Source organism: Xyrauchen texanus, chromosome 9 (genome assembly GCF_025860055.1).
Source record: "Xyrauchen texanus isolate HMW12.3.18 chromosome 9, RBS_HiC_50CHRs, whole genome shotgun sequence".
In the NCBI taxonomy this organism is placed as follows: Eukaryota; Metazoa; Chordata; class Actinopteri; order Cypriniformes; family Catostomidae; genus Xyrauchen; species Xyrauchen texanus.
This window is the reverse complement of record NC_068284.1, coordinates 40668768-40691540: the sequence shown is the minus strand read 5'-3', so window position 1 is coordinate 40691540 and position 22773 is coordinate 40668768. Positions and strand designations below refer to the sequence as shown.

The following is a 22773-nucleotide window of genomic DNA, read 5'->3' as shown; positions in this document are numbered from 1 at the left end:
AGATGGGTATTAATTTTGACTTCTTTTGCATCGAGAAGGAAAACTTTGTCCTTGTCTCTGATGCCCGACAGGTTGAGCCATAAGTGTCTCTCCATGCTGACTAAAGCAGACATAGACCAGCCAATGGTGCGGAGAGACAGATTCGTGGCTCGACGCAGCTAGGAGAAAGCCTCCTCATCTACCGTGGTGCCCGTACTCAGGTCCTTCAGCAGATCAGCCTGGTATGCCTGTAAAACCTCCATAGTGTGCAAGGCAGCACCAGCCTGACCTGCTGCCTGATAAGCCTTCCCCATAAGCGTGGAGGTGGTCCTGCACGGCTTTGTGGGGAGAGTGGGTCTTTTTAACGATGATGTCGAGACCCACAAGTGTCTCTTCAACCGGCAGCATCGCCGAATACCCCCGTGCCTCAGCACCCATGATAGTTGAATATATCGACATCGAGGGCACGAAGACACAGGAAGTATAAGGTTTCCTCCATGAATGAGAGAGCTCATCATGGAGGTCATCAAAGTAAGGAAGGGACTGATGAGGCGTTGTTTGTGTGGACAGTATAATTGAAGCCTGGCCACCGCATGAGTAATCACCTCGAGTAATTCCTCTGATGATTTATTATCATGCCCAGAATGCTTGGAGGTGGGAAACTCGAAGTCCGCAGACTCAAGAGATTTACGGTCCCCCTCATGAACTGAAGAGGCGCCGGAGTGCGCTTCAGGCTCACGGAAAGGACCAGCTGAATCTGGGGAGAGAGTGAGCGATAGGGACGGACCCGTCTCTCGCTCAGCCAGATCCATACGAGAGCCCCTTGATGGAAGTGTGGGTGCTGACTCTCAGAAGTAAGCAAGATGAGTGCGAAGCATTTTGACTGAGAACAGATCGCAATGCTCGCACCTGCACCGCCCCAACGCAAGAGCAGCATGCTCTTCCCCCAAACATACAAAACAAAACTGGTGTGTGTCCCTCTCAGCCATAGAGCGTAAACAAGGGAACACACACCGCTTGCTCTGTCTTTCAGTTATTTTTTATTTATTTATTTTTTAAAAAGAGAAAGGTTTCTGCGTACTGCCTAACAAAATCTAACTTCTAACTGGGGAAAGTAGAAATTTTCTGACATGCTCATGAAGCACAACACACACAGAATGATCTGAAGACAAAAGATCTGACAATGCACCTGTGATGCATATATTTATAGCCCTGCTACAGGTGCATCCAATTATGTCACCAGCAGAGGCTATAAATTCTGGTTGACATGTTGCACACATATTCACAGCTGGTCACACCTAAATTTGTTCCCAAAGTGCTAAATCAGCGCAGCATCAAAGTGTAGCTTTTTGACAGGGAACCATAACTGGAGTTTTGTGGCTTTTACTACATTTTTGGCTGTTTTATCATCTTCAGGCTATATTATGTCACAAGGGGTTGACTTTAATTAAAACTAAAAGATTTCAACATTTTATTAATGTCAAATAAACTTTTTACCAGGCTCATTATTTATATTTGGTAATATTCAAATGACTTTTATGTTCAGATTTTATTACTTTAGCTTTGTCCATGTCAGGGTGTGAATTATACTGTACACTGACATTCAGAAGGTCTCAGTTGGGGGTATAATTGATCAATAAACTCACCAACCACTTCACAGGAACACCTGTACACCTACTTATTCATGTAATGATTTAATCAGCCAATCGTGTGGCAGCAGTGCAATGCAAAGATCACGCACAGACGGGTCAGGGCTTTCAGTTAATGTTCACATCAATCATCAGAATGGGAAAAAAGTGATCTCAGTTATTTCGACCTTGGCATGATTGTTGTTGCCAGACAGGCTGGTTTGAGTATTTCTGTAACTGCTGATCTCCTGGGATTTTAACGCACAACAGTCTCTTGAGTTTACACAGAATGGTGCCAATAAATAAAAAAAACATCCAGTGAGCGGCAGTTCTGCAGACGGAACTGCCTTGTTGATGAGAGAGGACAACTGAGAATGGCCAGACTGTTTTGAGCAGACAGAAAGTCTATGGTAACTCAGATAACTACTCTGTGCAATTGTAGTGAGCACAATAGCATCTCAGAATGCAAAATATGTTAAACCTTGAGGCGAATGGGGGACAACAGCAGAAGACTATGTCAGGTTCCACTTCTCTCAGCAAAGAACAGAGAGCTGAGACAAAGGCTGTTGGACAAATTTGAAAAATTAGTGAGTATGAATTTTTTTTTTAAGGAGACTTTGCTTACTAGAAATCTACAGTGTTAAAAGTGCATGAAGTTGAAAAAACACACTTCTATTACCTTAGCCATCTTTATGCTAGGGTACCACTTAAAGTTAACAAATTCAGCCTTTAGCAGATATACACATTTTAAACCTTTCAGGAAACTAGACCAAAATATTGATGACCCATACTACACTCCAATAATATTCTCTCTAGAATAAGAATGCCCTTCCCCCTAATACCTATTTATTTGATACTGTATGTAGTGACATAGTTCCAATAGGAAACATGAGCTCATCAAACAATTTCACGGGGTCTTTGAATGAACAATCTGTGTTGTCTTACAAAATGTGCTGATTAAAGAAAAATAATTTTGGGGGAACAGAGACAGAGGGAAATGCAGAGTTGTTTGAACAGCAGAAATGAAGGCTATGTTTGCCGTTTGCACCCTCCTTTGGAGACAGAAATAGAAAATAAAGATGTAAGTGTATGTGTGAAAGTTTGTCCTGTTCTATTGGGGTTGCTGCTGTTGCGGATCATGTTAAAACGATGATCCCTGTGGGCCTGATTTAGTGTATGAGAGAGCCCATTCATTCACACCAAAGCTTGATACACATGAATGAACTGACAGTGGACCTTAATAACAACCGGTGCTCTCTGCCAAAGCACACACAGGGCTGCATCTGACTGAAATTCTTTAAAGCCCTACTGCCGATTATGGTTTGGCCACTGGGTTAGACACACTTGTGAGTATGGGCAAGTATTTTGAATTCCCCTTCCGATGAATTAAAGCAGTAAAAGCTAACCTAAACTCATTTAACTTTGCCTAGACTTCATATTACAGAAGCTAACATAATCCAACATAATATAGCCTAATTAAGCTTAAACGCTTCTGAATGTTTGCAGCTATTTCATACTTTCCGAAAAGACACATCTGAGGCTTTAATCAGGATGATGAGATGTGGCTTCTTGTCACATAAGGCTAATGCCAAAGATGAAACTTTATAGCATCTCCACCATTCACAGTCTGCCAAACCACAGAAAACAAAATGCCACATGCCCTCTCCACCAATCACACACATCACAACCACATGGAACAAACACACCATGCTGTCTCCACCAATTATATGAGCCAAACCATAGGCCCTGAGACAGGTATACAGAGGCAGCCAATCCGTGAGTATCTGTTTGAAAATTAATCTAAACAGTTGGTTTAAAAGGATTATAAAACCTTCTGCGATCAGTATCGCATTCCCTTTTAAAATATATGTGAGGTGATTTAACTGGGTCAAACGAAAAGCAATCAATCCACCCAAACATAAGTCCACATATTCATTCATCATCCACCTATCCAGTAATCCTTCTACAGTCTGTTCATTCATTTATCCATTCATCAATCCATCCTATTTATCTTTCCATTTCTCTCTATTTATATCCTTCTATTCATCAGGGATGGATCAGGAGGTTCGACAACAAAACATTCTGAAGTAAACTAGCCCAGTGGTTCTTAACCAGGTGGCTGGGGCCAAATAAGGGGCCTCAGAAAACATCCAAGGAAGCCCTAAGATGTCTCAAATTTATTAGAAATTTGTTATATTATGCCATCTCAAACTCAACTGACTTGTTTTTTTTCTGCGGAACACAAACAAAGATATCTTGATAGAGATACGATGTGAATATATCCATACAATTCATGTCAACAGGCTCCAACACTTCGAAGATCAAAAAGGACGTAAAGACTGCCATAACGGTAATCCACAAAACTCCAGTGGTTTAATCCATATTTTCTGAAGTAATATGATAATTTTTTGATGAGAACAGACCAAAATGCATCTCTTATTTTAAATCTTGACATCTGCAGTCTCATAGGCACAATCCTGATTTGAAGCTCGATTACAATTCCTTGCGCTTGACACATGCACACACCTGTACGGCACGTGTACATCATATTGCTTCAGAAGACATGGATTAAACCACTTTAGTCATGTAGATTACCTTTATGCCGCCTTCATGTCCTTTTTGGTGCTTGTAAGCGTTGAACTGTATGGAAATATTCACATAATATTTTCATCAATTTATCTTTGTGTTCTGCAGAATAAAGAAAAGGCATAAGGGAGATTAAATTATTAGAGAATTATCATTTTTGAGTTAACTATTTCCCTAACGTTATTATTTCATTAGTCAACCTCACTAATCAATCAGATGGCTGGTGGATGACAAGTAAATTCATGAAAGTGAATAGTTTATCCATCTATAGTTCTATCTTTAGATTATTTTTTATTTTTTGCTTTAGCTTTAATATTTTTAGTGGTGGTGCTTTAAAGGGACTCATTTCAGAGACACAACTTTTTGGAAAGGGTAGTTGGTCTCCGTTTTATCATGGTTTTGTGTAATGAAAAGTTACAGATACTTTTAAATTGTTAATCTATATGCATATGCTGACATACGTCTATGGTTGATGTGTTGCATTTTGCACTGCTTTTAACAGCACCTTGTACCATTAGCGTTGTGTTTTAAAGCTTTAGTTAAAAACTTTTAAATTGCTCAATACCCCTGGGTTGTCCTCTATTCCTCTATGCTATGTTCAGCTGCATTTGAACACAAGAAAGTGTCTTATGTGAACATCTAATTATGTTAGTCTAATTATACAAATCCTCAAGACCAATTAGTTCCTATATCCATCCATCCGCTTACCCTGGAAGGCTGTGGTATGTTCAGAAATTAGAAATTTCAGCTCAAAGCTGTATGATTTGATGTTCTGGGTAGTGTCTCTCAGGACTGCTGCTCTGTAGTTCTCCTCCATTTTTCGCGTACAGCATGATGGCCCAGTGTATTTACATACCGAGAGGTCCACATCTGAAAGAGGGACAGAAAGACATAGCATTCTTTAGACAGTGTATCACATTATTATGGATATAGTTTAATTCTACAGACTATCTTGGGATACTGTAACGTTGACCTAACCACACACATAAACACAGACCCAACAACACCAATGAGACAAACACACCCTCACATGTGATTATGTTACAGTAGCTACCATTTACAGTGACTGTAGTAATGAGCGTGATATTGTCTCTCATGAACTGGAAATATCTAACTGGTGAGAGGATGATTCAATGAAACCTGACACTCCAAAAACCTTTCTCTTTCACTCGCTCGTCATGTCTTCAATTTATTTTCCAGAATGCACCAGGAATGCATGAAAACATTTATGTCAGTTAAAGCTGCATTGTACCTCACATTCCCACCATCCTAGGCCTTATGTAGTCATCCAAACTAGGTTTGGCTTATATTACTACATTCAAAATAGTTTGTAAAGTTGTATTTTAACTTGCAAGTGGAATAGGGTACAAAGAGGCTAAAGGGCCCCCAAAGTAAAAAGCACTTTTTATTTTATTTTCTTTCAAAACACTAAAAAGCAACACAAACTACTACGGTACTTTCCTTAACACCTTTTTGTCACAATCCACTGCAAAATATTCCTGATCCATGAGATCATTGCATGCAAGTCCAAAGTTTGATTTTGAGGTAATATGATTCAATATTTTTTCTAAATTTGGCAAATTTATGTAGCTAATGAGAATCATTGAAATTATCGCATTTGTTTTTGGACCAAATACTTGTTTAATATATTCAGTTTTGTTCAAGGTGATTAAAACCAGTTGATATTGGGTGGGAACAGAACAAAATATAACTCCTGTACATCTTGACAGCAGTCTCCTTGGTGATCATGATTTCAAGTGTAATCGAGCTTGAAATCATAATCGTGTCAAGAGACTGCAATGGAAAGATGTACAGTGAAAAAGGAGTTATATTATGGTCTGTTCTCACCCAAAACCAACTGGATTGCTTCAGAAGTCACAGATTAAACCACTGGAATCTGATGGATTATGTTTATGCTGAATTCATCTGCTTTTTGGAGCTTCAAAAGGCCTGCTTGTATTTGATGGACCTACAGAACTGAGATATTCTTCTAAAAATCTTTGTTTTGTTTCAGCAGAAGAAAGTCATACACATCTGCATTGTCACTAGGAGTTAAATTGGGATTTTGGGGGATCTGACCTGATGACTTGGGCACAATAAGAAAATGGCAAATGACATTGGGTTTATTTAAGCAAGTACACTCATTAAATAATGCAAACGTTCTGTTTAAATTGTGAATAATTATAAACTTTAGAGAGGTAAGAGAGAGAGAGGGTGAAAGAGAGATTCTGCACACACAGACAGACAGACAGAAAGAGAGAGCGAGATATACAGACTGGGCCATCTGCCTATGATGACTGATGTTCAGCCTATGAGGAAGCTTCAATCCATTTTCCAAGCTGTACAGACGTCCTCATTGCACTTTAGAGACACTAGGTCACTACTGCGACTCGTGGGACATTTATGAAGAACTATCTGGGATTGGTTTTCACTAGTTGTGCAGGCAGGCAGACCTTTTCTATACCAGGAACTGATTCAGGTCATCAAATATGAGTGAAAACCACAAGCACCTGCTCTCTGGGATGGCATAAATAACACTGGTCAAGTTAATGATACACATACAGGTACACGTGAAGCAGTCACAAGACAAATGCTGACAATAACATTATGTGTCCGACTGCTTTAGTGATGACATAACCACAGAACACACTGACCTTTCAAACAATTTAATAACAATACTAGGGTGTTTATTCGACTTCTCGCTTTTAGTACTGTGGACATCTAGAGTTAAGTCTTGTTAAAACATTATTCACACTGTCGTGTCACTAGTTTATTTGTCCACTGTAAAATGTCCAATAGTGTATGTATAAGCATGACAAGAGATTTTACTTTTTTTCTGGAAGTCATTAAATTCCCATCACAGTATCATTTCCAGCATATCAAATTCTGCATTGTGTTTCTTGTAATTCTGTGGAGATGGAAATTAAATTTGTAATGTTTTTGTAATAAAATATCAGTCTCTTTTGTCTCACTAAGTCTAATGTCATAGATAACATTTTATGTATTCAAAATTCACACAAATGTATAATATAGTCACAATTTTTGCATAACTTGGCAAAATTACAGCTTGATTGGAAATGATTCTCAACAAAAATATTCTCCTAACAGGTGATATTAACCTAGATTTTTTTTCTAACATCACTTCTCTCATACTTCACCTCAAGCATGATCATTACTGACACTTATTTTGACTTGGTAAATGAGTACACTGACTTGAGAGGGGAAAAAAAAACTTTATTATGGGCACAATTGTTAGGTGTGGTGGAAATACCACCACAACTTTCGGACAGTCATAATTATTGAATAACTGATAGGAATAATTTTCACAGTAAATAATGAAACAGTTTATGTTTACTTAACACTTTGTTTAGATCATAGTTTTAAACTATATGATTTGTATTTTTTTATTATTGATTTTCAGAGTTTGATATTGAAAATCTGGGTCTGCGACAAGACTAAAACATTAATATCTATACATACTGTATAAGGCATTTGAAAAAATACAAAAATAAATGTTAAAAGTGGTTAAAAATTTTCAAGTCAGTTTTAACCATTATTTGACCATCATACTGTTTAACAAAAACAAACAAGTTGAAATGTTAGTTTTACTAAAAATCTAACTAGGACATGAAAGTGCTTGAAGTTGAAGAAATGTCTACATGTCAGCACCAACATCAGCATTGCTTATTAATAACAAATAAAACTGCAAAAACAAAATCTAAATAAATACAATTGACTGGAAAGTAACATCTTCCAGAGAACAAGTTTTACTGAATTTTCAGGATAAATTCAGATAATGACTTTGATTTAGCTGAATAAGGTGAATGTACATTACCTTTATTTATGTAGCGAGAGAGAGAGCGTTAGCGATGGAAAGATTGAGAGAGGGGGGTTAAAAAGCTTTAAGGCTCTATTAACTCCTCCTCTAGTGTCTCCTTAAAACTTAAACGTAAATGCTCACTGTTAAGATTGGTTAATATCATTCAACCCATCAAATTCAGCCATTTTTTAAATTTAATCTAAAAAGAATGAAACTTCAGAACATTATAAAACAAAATTTCAGGGGTTATACATGAAGCACATCAAACACATTGCATCTGAATTAGGGTGACAAGATTCCTGCTTGTGGAAAACGGGACAGCCCCCTCCCAGAAAAATTTACATATCCTTACCTAGGCACAGATCAATGCAAAGTAGAGGGTGCATCAGCATCTGTAACTGTTGTCACCTGTAACTGTTGTACTTATTGCTGGCAGCAATATTTCTCAGTGTGCGCTTGTCTTTCAAGAGTTTATCGTAAAATGCAGAGTAGTGCGGTCTAAAATTAAGATGTACAAAAAGCACTGCCTTCATGACTGTTACACTGAGTCAAGATTTATTCAGTGTTCATTAATGAGAACACATGCTCAACAGATTCAGATATCACAGGCAAGCATAAAACAAACTCCACGACCATGGCTAGGACTCCAAAGTTGATGGTCTTGTTTAGTAATGCGACGAGTGACAATGTTTTTTGCTCAAGCCCACTCATCAAAGAGAGTGGTTTCATCAATCAAACTAAGAGCGGGGATTCTGGAGTAGTGTTCGAGGCTGCTCTAAATGTTTTTCCACTCTGGGATGTCTCTCAGTAGGGCCCACTCATTGTTTTCTGTGTTCTCCAATGAGCGGCTCCAATTCTGGAGGTAATCTACTGATGCTGAATAAAGTTCCCAATCTGTTACTCACTCGACGTTGTGTCTATGTAGTGATACTAGGGGTCACCCAAGGGAGCCCCAAACACCTCTGAACTTTTAGAAAAGCCAATGGGAATTGGCTACTGGAATTTGCATGCCACTCCCCCGGACGTAAGGGTATAAAAGGAGTTGGCTTGCAACCACTCATTCAGATTTTCTCTTAGGAGCCAAGCGGTTGTGTTCAGCGAGCTGAATTACTCTGCCGATCCATTTCATTCCATCCAGGGCGTGTAGGCTTACGTCATCACTGGTGGCTAAGGTCTACGATGCTGCTGGACAGGCAGCCTCCGCCCTGTATGCATTGGCTCTGCTGCAAGTGTACCAAGCCAAGACACTCAAAGAATTGCACGAGGGTAGTCCTGACCCAGGATTGATGCAGGAGCTGCGCTCTGTGACCGATCTTGCCCTCTGGGACTTGCACAGACTCCATGCTGACACAAAAACACATTTTAGCGAGCATCTGGCATCAAGATTGGTTTGCAGTGGTAGACCTGAAGGATGCGTACTTCCACATCTCGGTTTTACCTCGACACAGGCCCTTCCTGTGGTTTGCTTTCGAGGGCCGGACATACCAGTAAAAAGTCCTCCCCTTCGGTCTGTCCCCATCACCTCGCACCTTCACAAAAGTTGCAGTTCAGAGCATCTCTTTTCTCGGCATGGAGTTAGACTCGATGATGGCTGGCTTGCCTCAAAAGTGAGTGCACGCAGTCGGTGCTAAATTGTCTGATAACGTTCAGACGGAAAATGGCGGTTCCACTGAAACAATTTCAGAGGCTCCTTGGGCATATGGCATCCTCAGTGGCAGTCACACTGCTCGGTTGATACATATGGGACCGCTTCAGCACTGGCTTCAGACTTAAGTCCCGAGATGGGCATGGCGCCACAGGGCACATGCTCATCATGTCGTTGAGTTATCACGCAAATACTGATAACTGCAGTAACAATAACTGTAATAACTGTAAAAACATAGCCATGTTTTGTTTTGTTTTTTTGGTGGACACTATAGTTATGGTTAACTTTGGTACATTTTTGGAAGGGATAATAGGTGTCCAAATTTTCTGAAGAGCACACAGGGTGTCTAGATCCTCTAGACAAAACATCTTTAACATCTGTCTCTCTCCAAGCCTTAATTAAGAGACTAAGGACCCCAGCCCAGTGAATTAGGACCCCAGAGTTGTCTGTGGTTCTGCCTGAGTAGACACTACCTTAGTCCCCCTCCATTATGGGGGTTCAAAATCACACCAGGTGATGAATTACACTAGTTCGATTGACCAGATTAAGTCTTTATTCTGTTCCTACTGGCGAAATCACATTGACCACTGGTGACCCCTGGGTCATAGTCAAAATTCCCACCTCAGGTCAAGCAGAACAAGGAATGGCTTACCAGTGCATAACTGAAAACATCTCTCTTGAAATAGATTGTCATGGGTGAATGAAAATGTTATGATTTATTTAGGTTGAGACTTAAGCAATTTCCAGAGTGCAGACGCAAATTTATAGGAAAGGAAAGTCATTAAAAGTAGATGGCAGTCTGCATGTTGTAACCCTTAGCTCCCCCAAGGTTCTTCACAGGAAGATCTTGCTGCTTTAAAGTAATGGCGTACACTGGAAACAGCAGGATATTTACCCACAACTGATGTGCTGTTTTTGGGAGGGACCATGTTGAAAGAAAACTTCTCTCAGAAGGCATGGGCACCACACCTGCATTTCTCAAAGCCGCGGACACTGGTACTGTGTTTTGAGTGAAAAGCTGATGCCAAGAAAAGGGGGGGTGGCATAATTGACTGAAATTAGAGGGAGATGAAGGAGATTGGAAACTCAAAGGGTTTTATAGATGCTCATAGAAAAGTCCAAGTTTAGTTGAATTGAAAACTATGGCTAGGCCAGACAGGAGCTTCAAATACAGTAGTCAGACTGGCAAGAACCATAGACACAAGTGCTCAAAGCTCAGAGAATTCAATCACAGACATTAGGCCATCAAATGTACGCATGCACACACATCCGAACAAAACTAATTAAGAGTGCTCATGTATGCACACCTCAAATATACACTGGTTCTTAGTTTAGAAATGCTGGCTTTGATACATGCAGTTGGGTCAAAGAATATGCCAACCAGGTGTTAAAAAGTCAAACAAGCAGATATATTCTCACCTTGACCTGGTCATTAAAACATACCAGGAATTCTTGTATTTGGCTCCAATGTCACAGCAATCACCACAAGCACGTTCTACAAAAGTCTAAGAATATCTTTAATATTAACTTTTTGGCCCAAAAAAACACAAATGCTTAAAGCACTGATTCAATGTCAAACTTATTTTTATTTATTTATTTATTTAACAGGGACAGTGTATGGCACTCAGCCATACCAGAATTAGCTACAAGCTAAATTTCATCTGTAGTCCCTGGGCAGGAAAAGGTAACATACAATTAACAATCCAACAAACCATATAAATATACCATAAAACGTCATCACGCAAGTAGCCTCTCAGACAACAAAATTTCACATTCTTAAAAAAATCTAAACTTCAAAATACTACCGTAATACTACAGTACTGTGCACCAAGTCTGCTTTCTAATACTCTTTAGTACAGTCAACTCAACTGTGTGCAGAAAGCGCACAAAGACGAGGACTGCCAACGTATCTCAAAAACTGGATTGCACGTGGACAGTCTGTGTAATGTACTGATGATGAAATTTGCATCACAAGCACTGTGCGTGAGACATGCCAGCACTCCAAAAACTGAAGTATACTTTGGTCATACATTTACTAGTACTTTATCGATTTTTAAATCCCAAGATCATTATTTTACTCTATGCGCCAACCTAGAGGGCTGCGAGTAAATCTGTGACCAATCTGTGACCAATTTTGACAAAAAGGTCTGTGATTAGTCACTGGATTTAACACACTGACCTAAGTTCTGATATAAAAATTCTTCAACATGTCTCCTAAAATCACTTAAAGGCACCAAACACAGCAGTCTCAAAGTTTGCTGAAGAGTATTCCAAGATGAGGGAACAGCAAAAGCAAAGGACTTCTTTCCAAATTCTGTTCTCACTTTAGGTACTAATGCAGATAATAAATCTTCTGATAACACGTTATAATGTAAATTGCTCTGGATAATAACATCAATATTATGCTATTATGTTAGCAAACCAACCAGTGCTTTATAAATACATAACAATGCAACAACCTACGCATATTTAATGAAGGCCAGTCAACCTTTGCATCCAGTACACAATGATCAGTTAAACATTTACATCCTGAAATAAACCTCAGAACCCCATGATAAACTGTGTCAAGCATACTGTATGTAATGATAAAGCAATATCACCATAATATAATACAGGTTAAAAAAAACAGCAGCAAATTTTTCTCTATATTCAAAGAAAAACAAGACTTATTTATAAAATAGAATGACAACCTCACTCTCAACTTCCTCACCAAATTATCAATGTGTGGTTTAAATGTAAGGCTATTATCTAATAAAATACTTATATATTTAAAGGTGGACACAATCTGAATTTCAGCCCCTTGAACAGTCTTTAATGGAATTTAGTCATTCTGAGATATTTTTGATTTAGTAAAAATCATGTGGGTTTGTCTAGGTTTAAATATTGAAGTTGGGTTTATTTTTTCCAAAAGCTAACTGTACAGTTTTCAATTTAAAAGCAGAACAATAAACAACCATATCATCAGCGTGCAAATGACAATTTGCATCCTGAACATTACATGCAAAATTGTTAATATAAATATATATAAATATAATAAACAATAGGGGACCCAACACTGAACCTTGTGGAACCCCTTTACAAAAATCAGACAATCCAATCTTACTCAATCTTTGTAGCATTACATTGTGATCCATTGAATCAAAAGCTTTAGATTGATCTATAAAAAGAGCACCACAATGCAGAGCAGAACTGCAGGTATTCTAAAAGAGACGTTTTAGCATGTGTTCTAAAAATCTATGTAAATATTTGTAAATACAACAATAAATGTGTAACAAAATATACATTAAATTTTATATGCAAATTAAAGACAACTTTCATTAATGGAATACATGAATTTGTAAATTTTTAAAGACCAAAATGTGTCCAAAATGTTGAAAAACTAATATGTTGGCCTGATATTTTAATATTTAAAAGGTCCACTGTATAGTATGTTTGTATAAGTTACCATGTACAAATACCATAGTAAATTCCTGTTGTAATCCCACACTTGTCTGGAGATACAACATAATGACCATGTATGTATGTATGTATGGTAAATACAGTAATGTTTCATATTAGTTACCATTTACGAACACTTCAGGTAAGTACCTCTTGTTACTACATATTTGTCTGTAGGTACAACATATTTACCATATATGTAACAGGAAAGTACATGTTCTATAAAATACAGGGCTACCCCCTGTATAATTAAGAGCATTAGCTAGGGGAGAATGTCTTTCATATGCAAGCAAAATGAACATTTTAACTGAAATATACCCACATGAATCTGAATCAAATCGACTTGAAAAAACATTGAATTGAAATCTTGCAAATCGGAATCCAATAGGGAAAACTGCAAGGTTCTGGATGTATTTTTGTCATATAGCACACAAGTGAACTCCAAATCACCCAGAATAATGTTTCTCACAATAAGCCTCCATGTAACTAAGAGGAAAATCAAATAAATATAGGCTGCGATATTTGAAACTTAAATTGGACCCTAAATTGGACTCATTGCTTGAGTTCAAGTTTCAAGTTAGTTTTTTTTTGTCATGTGCACAGGGTAACATGTTACACTGTACAATGAAATTCGTACTTTGTTAGTCTGTCCAATATTCAGCAAAAAATAATAATAAAGAAAAATATAAATAACACAACAGAAAATATAAGAAATATACAACTATATACAGAGAGCTGTTGCTCAGGTGGTGGAGCCGGTTAACCGTTCGATTCCTGGCCCACATGACTCCACATGCCAGTGTCTTTGGGTAAAACACTGAACCACAAGTTGCTCCCAATGGCAGGCTAATGCCTTGAATGGCAGCTCTGCCGTCATTGGCATGCGAGTGTGTGTGTTTGCATGGGTGAATGAGTCACTGTGTAAAGCGCTTTGAAAACTGCTAAGGTTAAAAAAAGCGATATAAGTGCAGACCATTTACCATTATATGCATTTGCATTATACCGCGTTCATTGTTACCGTGGACTTTAACAAAGCCAATTGTAAAACAATAGCACCAAAATACCACCAACACATCAGCATCAACACACGAGGGGACCGGGTTTTGGACCATTGCTATTTACTGCCCGCTTACAGGCAGAAACTGAAACAGGAAGCACCCACCCTCAGAACGATCCAGTGCTGGCTGGACCAATCAGACTCTGTGCTACAAGACTGTTTTGATCACGCGGACTTGGAGATGTTCCGGTCCGCCTCTGATGACGACATCGAGGTTTACACTGATAGCGTAACGTGTTTCGTCAGGACGTAGAGGACGTTGTGCCAACCAAAACAATACGGATCTACCCCAACCAGAAATCATGGGTTAACGGCGATGTTTGCACGGCACTTAATGCGCGGACCTCCGCTTTTAATTCAGGAAACGCGGAGGAGCATAAAAAAGCCAGTTAGGCCCTCCGTAACTCTATCAGTGCAGCCAAACACCAGTACAGGCACAAAATTGAAGGACAGTTCAACACCACCGAATCTAGAAGTATGTGACAGGGAATTAACATCATCACGGACTACAAAGGAAATAAAAACTCCACCGTGAACACCGCTGCCTCTCTCCCGGATGAGCTTAATACATTTTATGCTCGTTTCGAGGACAACAACACCGCCCTCGCGGAGAGAGCACTCGCGGCCGACACTACATAGGTTAGTTCACTCTCTGTCTCTGTTGCGGATGTAACCCGATCCTTCCGACGGGTGAACATCCGTAAAGCCGTGGGTCCAGATGGCATTCCGGGCCGCATCATCAGAGTGTGTGCGAACCAACTGGCTGGTGTTTTTACGGACATTTTCAACCTGTCCCTCTACCTGTCTGTAGTCCCCACATGCTTCAAAACTTCAACCATTGTGCCTGTAGCGAAGCAAGCCAAAATCACTTGCCCAAATGACTGGCGTCCTATTGCTCTGACCCCCATCATCAGCAAATGCTTTGAGAGGTTAATCAAAGATCACATCTGCTCTGTGCTGCCCACCTCTTTGGACCCATTGCAGTTTGCCTACCGCAACAACTGCTACACTGATGATGCCATTGCATCTACAATACACACTGCTCTCTCCCACCTGGAAAAAAGGAACACATATGTGAGAAAGCTATTTGTAGACTACAGCTTAGCATTCAACACCATAGTGCCCTCCAAGCTAGATGAGAATCTCTGGGCTCTGAGCTTAAAAAGCTCGCTGTGCAGCTGGATCCTGGATTTCCTGTCAGGCAGACGTCAGGTGGTTAGAATGGGCAGCAACACCTCGTCATCACTGACCCTCAACACTGGAGCCCCGCAGGGCTTCTCATCCTACTCCAGTATTCCCAATACACACATGACTGTGTGGCAACACATAGCTCCAATGCCATCATTAAGTTTGCTGATGATATGACGGTGGTAGGTCTGATCACTGACAATGATGAAACAGCCTACAGAGAGGAGGTGCACACTCTGACACGCTGGTGTCAGGAGCACCACCTCTCCCTCAATGTCAGTAAGTCCAAGGAGCTTGTAGTGGACTTCAGGAGGAAAGACAGAGAGCACAGCCCCATCCCCTTTAATGGAGCACCGGTGGAGTCAGCAGTTTCAAGTTCCTCGGTGTCCACATTACTGAGGAACTCACATGGTCCGTCCACACTGAGGCCGTTGTGAAGAAGGCTCACCAGCGCCTCTTCTTCCTGAGACGGCTGAGGAAGTTTGGAAAAAACCACCACATCCTCACACGGTTCTACACCAGTACTGTAGAGACCATCCTGACTGGCTGCATCACCACCTGGTACGGCAATAGCAACTCACACAACTGTAAAGCACTGCAAAGAGTGGTGCGAACTGCCAGACACATCATCGGAGGTGAGCTTCCCTCCCTCCAGGACATATATAACAGGTGGTGTATGAAAAAAGCTCGGAGGATTATCAGAGACTCCAGCCACCCGAGTCATGGGCTGCTCTCACTGCTTCCATCAGGCAGGCGGTATCGCAGCATCAGGACCTGCACCAGCCGACTGCATGACAGCTTCTTCCCCCAAGCAATCAGACTTTTGATCACTTGATCTCTCATGATCAATAATCAGCACTGCACTTTATTAATCTTCATCTTATTATCTCACACTGGACTGTCAAATATATTCTCCAAAATATAACTACTGCATATATATTTTTATATACTCTTATTTATTTTTTTTATTGTATGTGTATTCTATATTGTATGTATTGTTTACTGTACATTGTATATTAGTATTATGTTGTTTAAGTATGTGTACATTTGATATGTAAATTGTGTTGTGTAAATCAGATGTTTATTGTAAATTGGTATATGTCTCGTCACTGTCATGACTGCTATGTTGCTCGGAACTGCACACAAGTCTTTCACCTACTGTTGCACTTGTGTACATGGTAGTGTGACAATAGAGTGATTTGTTTTGATATATATAGTAGGATTTAGTGCAATTAGCTGCTAAAGCTGAAGATGGTATTGTGGCAAAATGAAAAATGCTCACATGCCTCCAATCCAATTAGAGTCTATGGTACCATCGCGGACACATAAGATCATCAGGGGAAGACTGGGATCAGTTCTCGCTGGGACTCAAGGATTGGACAGGTGAATGGGGGACTTGCTACACTATCCTACAGGCTACTGATTGAATTGAAACTGTCATTTCAACACCTACAGCCAAAGAACATAAATGATAATGTGAGAGAAAAGAATCAGGGGTGTTAAATTAAATGATTGGGACAAAGTGATAATACCAGGGGTTTAGCAACCATTATAGCTACAACTCTAACAAGTGTTTAAGTGTTTTGAAAGCCATGCAAATAAATATTTTTAGCTAGCCAGATAAAATGACAACTATAAAACCAAATAGAATCCTGTGCCAACCAGCCGCTTCGGCTGGATGAATGCACAAGCAATCAGTGTTAAGCTACCTGCGCCCACTTAACTGCCTTTCATCAACCGCTTCAGGGTGAACATTATATAAATCGAATTAATATTCATGAGCCAAGCATAATCAAAGAAAATCCAGCCTATATTTCACTTAGTCCAGGGATAATCCCAGTGTAGCAACCTGGGGTTAAGTGCCTTGCTGAAGGGAACAAATGTGATAGCTCATGGCTTGTCCCAGCCCAGATATGCATGTACTACACCACTAGGGCTGTGTTCAAATATCGATACCACAATACATCGTTATTTTCCTCAGTGACCTGCAAGCAGTTTTGTTCTTTATGTGAGCACTGCACATGATCTCAGGCAATATCTCAGGATGTGCTCTGAGCTGCATCGCAAACTTAATTTGAATGATCTCGATTCTTAAATCCCAAGATCAATCTTTCACTATATGTGGAAACCCTCTACAATGCAAGTAAATCACTCACTTGTACAACCAAATCTCACGCTATGCAACTAAAAATGTCTATGATTAGCCACTGGCTAGTAAATGTTCACATTTCACTCACTAGTGATTGAGTAGTACAGTGAAGAAGTTATTAGCACATAAGTCCTTTCACTGCAGGTTTAATTCATTCTGTGTGTCCAAAGACAAGATCCACGTATCCATATGTTATTGAATAATGTCTCCTTTAATATCGTTTCTGATTTTCACAGTCAGTTGTTGATTAAAAGCAACAAAAAAGAAATATTGGTCTATTGGTCTTCTATGTACTCACATTAAATACATAGAAGACTATGTACTGTATTTACTGTGTATCTACATGTTGTTCTGCAAAATGCCCACATTTGCTGCTACTAAGGTTGAGGTACAGGTAGGTTTAGAAGTAAGGGTAGAGTTAGGGTTAGGATTAGGGGTTAGAGATAGGTTTTATGGGTAAGGGTTGTTTAGGGGTAAATTTAACGGTGTAAATACAAATGTAATTAAATACATAATTAAGTACATAGTTGTTAAGGCCACCTAATATAAAGTGGGTCCAAGACATTTAATTATAATCACACATGGCTGAGTTAAAGTAATTATGCATGTTGTCCCTTATTATATTGGCTTACTGGCTGATGCCAAGTAGGTATAACTGTAGGCTGGAGACTTACAAATGGGGGCAGAATCTCCAAAAGAAGGCAGAGTTACGCTAATGGGACGGGTTACTCCAAAAGGGGGTGTCACTTCCACTTAATATTTAGGTTAGGGAAAGGGTTAGGTTGGGTGCTCCCTATGTCTTTGCTGGTAGTTTGGAGCTCCCACCCCTTTTTGGACCTCTGCTTGCAGCTACTTTACCCATATTAATTAATATCGAATTGAGATCTGAATCGAAAGCTTGTTAATTGGAATCGAATCAGGAAATATGTATCAATACACAGTCCTATTGCAATCACTTTTAATCCAACAGTTTGCATTTTACAGTTCATGGATTGTGAATGGCCTATATACTGTATATTTGCATCGGATTAAAATGGATGAAAAAATTCGAAGTGGCAGGTAAATGGGATGAATACATTTTGTTTCGTACCCTGCTCTAAACCATGGTGCAGAAAATACAGAAGATCTGCAGTTACATGCAGATATCACATGCAAGGGTGTGTTAGACTAACTCCCTTTAGAAAACGCAATTGCAGGCTAAAATTTCTTTTCTTAGCACAAAATATTTTACACTGCCTATAATGTGACTCTTCTTGTGTATTTATGAATCTAGCCTAAAATATGGGCTATATAAGTTCTATTAAATACACTTATTACAGTTACTTGTAATGATTATCATAAAACTCTTAATTTGAATAAAAGAACAGTGTGTAGAAGTGAGCTGTGATTGACTTGAGTTAAGTCTCAAGCTTTTTAATCCTAAAGGCTTTGATTTATCTCAAATTTAAAAACATGGTTTGATTTTGAGCCAGAATGTTTTAAACTAAAGTAATGGTGGCTCAAAACACTTTAAAAGCAAAACAAGGAAAGGGCCAATAAGTAATTAGCTTTTTTGGTAGCAAGTATTTATTGTACTTTTGTTATCTTTATGGAATTTATTGTGTTTTGAATGGTGCAAAATTATTTGGCAAAAACTATATACTGTTATACTAAATTATGCTCAGAAGAAATTCAGTTCAAAATTAATGTTGCATTTCATATATGGCCTTTGTATTGTGATGAGTATCATATTGTGACACTGTTGCCAATACCCAGCCCTATACGCCACACAAAAACTGTATCTCAGAAAACACTTTCTTTGGCACAAACCTCCAGGGTTTTAGATGCACTAAAAGGACCTTATGCTGAGGGCAGAGAGACTAAAAGGAGGGCAGGCAGGTGTTAAAATCCGGCCAAAAGAAGAGCAAATATGAACAGACCATTGGCCTTTCTTCTCATGCCAGAGATTGAGTGCATGAATGCTATGGCTGTTCTGACCCTTTCATCGTAAAACTGAATTTAACTCAAAGGCCCCATCAAAATGCAATTGATGTTTCACACAAGCATTTACAGTACACATGTGCGGTATTGAATTCAGCAGTGGGATTGATTACAGTTCTGTGGCTTTTCTATTTACATTCCAGTCACATTCAGTCAATGGAGAAAACATTTTCAACTCAAAAGCAAATTGAAAATAAAAACAACAGCAACAACAACAAAAATAAATAATTTATAAATAAACAAATTTACAAATTGCAAAACAAAAAAAGAAGCTAAATAAAACAAATTAAGGAAATACTTGTGTATCTCATAAAATGTATCAAACAATACAGTTATTTGAGGAGTCAAAAATAATTGGTTTCTGCACATAGCGGCTATCATTAAAAAAAATGTGGTAGGCATCGAGGTGGGTAAAGATAGTCAGACTCATTGTGGCTCACAAAAAGCAGTGGTTGTGTGTCTTTGTGATAGGAACAATTTTCTGCTGTAACTGACAACATCCTTTCTACTGCCTCAGTACACATTCCACAATATAGATGCTTGACTGCCAGGCACAGATAGAGGCCGTAACTTTTAAAATAAGCAGTAGACAAGCAACTTTGTTCCATTAATTTAACTAAACCACTTTTAAAGCAATTGAATGGCTGAGAATCCAATATTGATTAATTGTGACTCTACAAGCAGGATTTAATGGTGTGGAGTGTAGATGATATTGACTGTTCTTGAAAATATTTGATTGTTTTAATACCAAGGTCGCTTTGCCTGCTTCATTACATTAAATGAGTCGTAAACTACCCTTCCCTTTTTTTAAAGATTTGTGGAGTGGTAATTGTGGGGTTTATTTGCGTGCTGTCAGTGTTATTTTACAGGCCAATACACTAAAGGAATTATGCAAATCAGGTTATGCAGAAAATATGCCCAACAATGTAGTGCTGAATGTAATTTTGCATTCCACAATACCCTATCTTGTGGATATGTTGTGGAGGATGCAGCAGACTCCAGCAATCTGGCAAACTTTACTGGGACTGCATAGTATTACTCCAATCCTGTGATGCAGGCAACTTAATTGGCTCTTTTAAATGCTGAAAGTGTGCTCGACTGCACTGAGTGTCTGGATATATGCCTTGTATTTATGTTCTTCTCAATCATTAGAGTCAGTGTCCTGAAATCTCCTGCTCTTTCAAATATACTGTACATGTTGCTGTATCCTTTCAAAGTCTCATGGAATTAGCCATCATCACAGCCTGGGTTTCAGAGTTCGAGATTCAGAGAGCTGCTTTGCTTGTCATCTGATCTTAAAATGGACATCCAGTCTCATGCCCTCAAATCTTGTCAGCACTTCTGAAAAGGAGTGGACCCAGATTTAAACCCACTGCAACTTTCTGCTAGACCTTCTCATAAAGCAACAAACAACTTGCAGAGCTCTGTCCTAGAGAACTAGGAGACGAGGTGTGTTTAGAGAATCAAGACAAGAGGGCTCTCGCAGGACATCTCAAAACAATATAGAATGATAGACAGATAGATAGTCAGAAAGACAGACATATAAAAGAGCAATAGAAGGCAAGATAAACAGAATAGCAGATAGAACGATACACAGAATGATTAAATGCTAAAGCGATAGAATGATAGAACAATAGACAGAACGTCAGACAGACAGAATTATATTGATAGAACCACAGACAATGATAGAACAGATCGAACAATAGATACACAGAACAATATAACTACAGGCAGACAGAAAGACAGGCCGAAAAACAGACAGATAGATAGATGGACAGGACAGACAAACAGAACAAAAGAACAATAAAATAAACAGAATGATAGATAGAATAGACAGAAAGACATGATAGTAATAAAACTATAGATAGAATGATAAAATCATAGATTAACAGAACAATACAGTGACAGACAGTCAGAAAGATAGAATGAGAGAACGACAGACAGAAAGATACAACAATAGACCGATAGATTGATCGACAGACAGATAGACAGAGGGACGACAGACAGACTAATAGAACAACAGAACGATAAAATAAATAGAATGATAGACAGAAAGAATGAACAATAAAATGATCGATAAACAGAATGATACAGCTAGAGCCAGAATGATACAGACAGACAGACAGATATACTCAATGTACTCACATATAATGAGTTGTCTTGAGTTCTGCCTGTCAGTGATAGTGGCTGGAAAACATTCCGACATGTCTGAGATTCCAGACTCTTACTCAAACCCTTTTGTTGTCTATGACTGCTATCTTGCATGCAAGCTGACCTCTGGGCTTCAGTCCTGCTGCTTAAAGCCTGTCAGCTGTCACCAAAGGAGGGGACTGCTATGAATGCCGTTAAAAGCATGTACAAATGATCTGTCCTACAACTGTACTGCTAAACACTCACCTGATAAGACTGTTCCAAGATCACCACAAAAGTACAAATTTTATCAAGTATAAATGTCTGCCACTTTCAGATATTTCGTTTATGGCTGGTGGTAGCTGTCTTGCACTTAAGTGGCTGCAGACTCAGCCTTTTTTACGCCAAGTTGCTGTGAAAAATAAACAGACTGTGGTACTCCTGTACTCAACTGCTGGTCTGAGAACAGCTTCGGTTTCTTTCTGTTTTTGGCTCAGTATAGTGCTTTTGATGATAATGAACTTATCCTGGACTTGTGTGAGCATTTTTTCTCAAACCTGGCACAGTCAGACATTGCTGCAGGGACCATAAGGTCTGCTGTGTGATTGCAATGGGATTGCAGGTATAATGTCATCAACTGGCACCTTTTCACTGCATTCTCCATTCTTGTTTTTTTAGAGCTAGTCAGTCTACTCTGTGGCTATCTTTGTAATGCTCCTGGGCAGCTATTTTCTATGGATACAAGTGGATAAACGTATAGCTCCTATCTACATGAATGAGGAATGGCCGTAATTTCCAAAACTGTTGGTTCAGATTATGATTAAATAACCTATATCAAATCACCAGTTATGTCTGTCAACAATTGTTTCATAAACTGTGCTCTTTTAGCTCTGCTCATGCTAAAAAAAAAAATATTTTAGGCTGGTCCAGCTAATGCGCATGCATGCTCTCAAGTTAACTGACAGCCGATATCAGCATCTAAAATGTGATTGGCTCTTTTACCTATAAGGCGGGTCTTACTTTTCTACACCTGCCATATTGGGTGTTCCATTTTCTCCAATTAATTTTAATTCAAGTGGTCCATCTCGGGCTAAGCAGTCTCTGCTTGAGCTCTGTTATATCAGTTGAGTTGTTTGACTTTTGGTCAGGGAGGTGCTCTCTTTTTCATATACA

General features: G+C 39.1%; 1 protein-coding gene across 2 annotated transcripts in view; it reads right to left on the bottom strand.

The window, feature by feature from the left end:
• The window catches only part of gpc5c (glypican 5c), a 214124-nt gene that overhangs the window by 169992 nt on the left and 21359 nt on the right, over nt 1-22773 (bottom strand). For both annotated transcript variants that reach the window (XM_052133237.1, XM_052133236.1), the window contains exon 2: nt 4902-5063. In XM_052133237.1, the coding sequence (XP_051989197.1) occupies nt 4902-5063 (162 nt within the window). The remainder of the gene's footprint in view (nt 1-4901; nt 5064-22773) is intronic.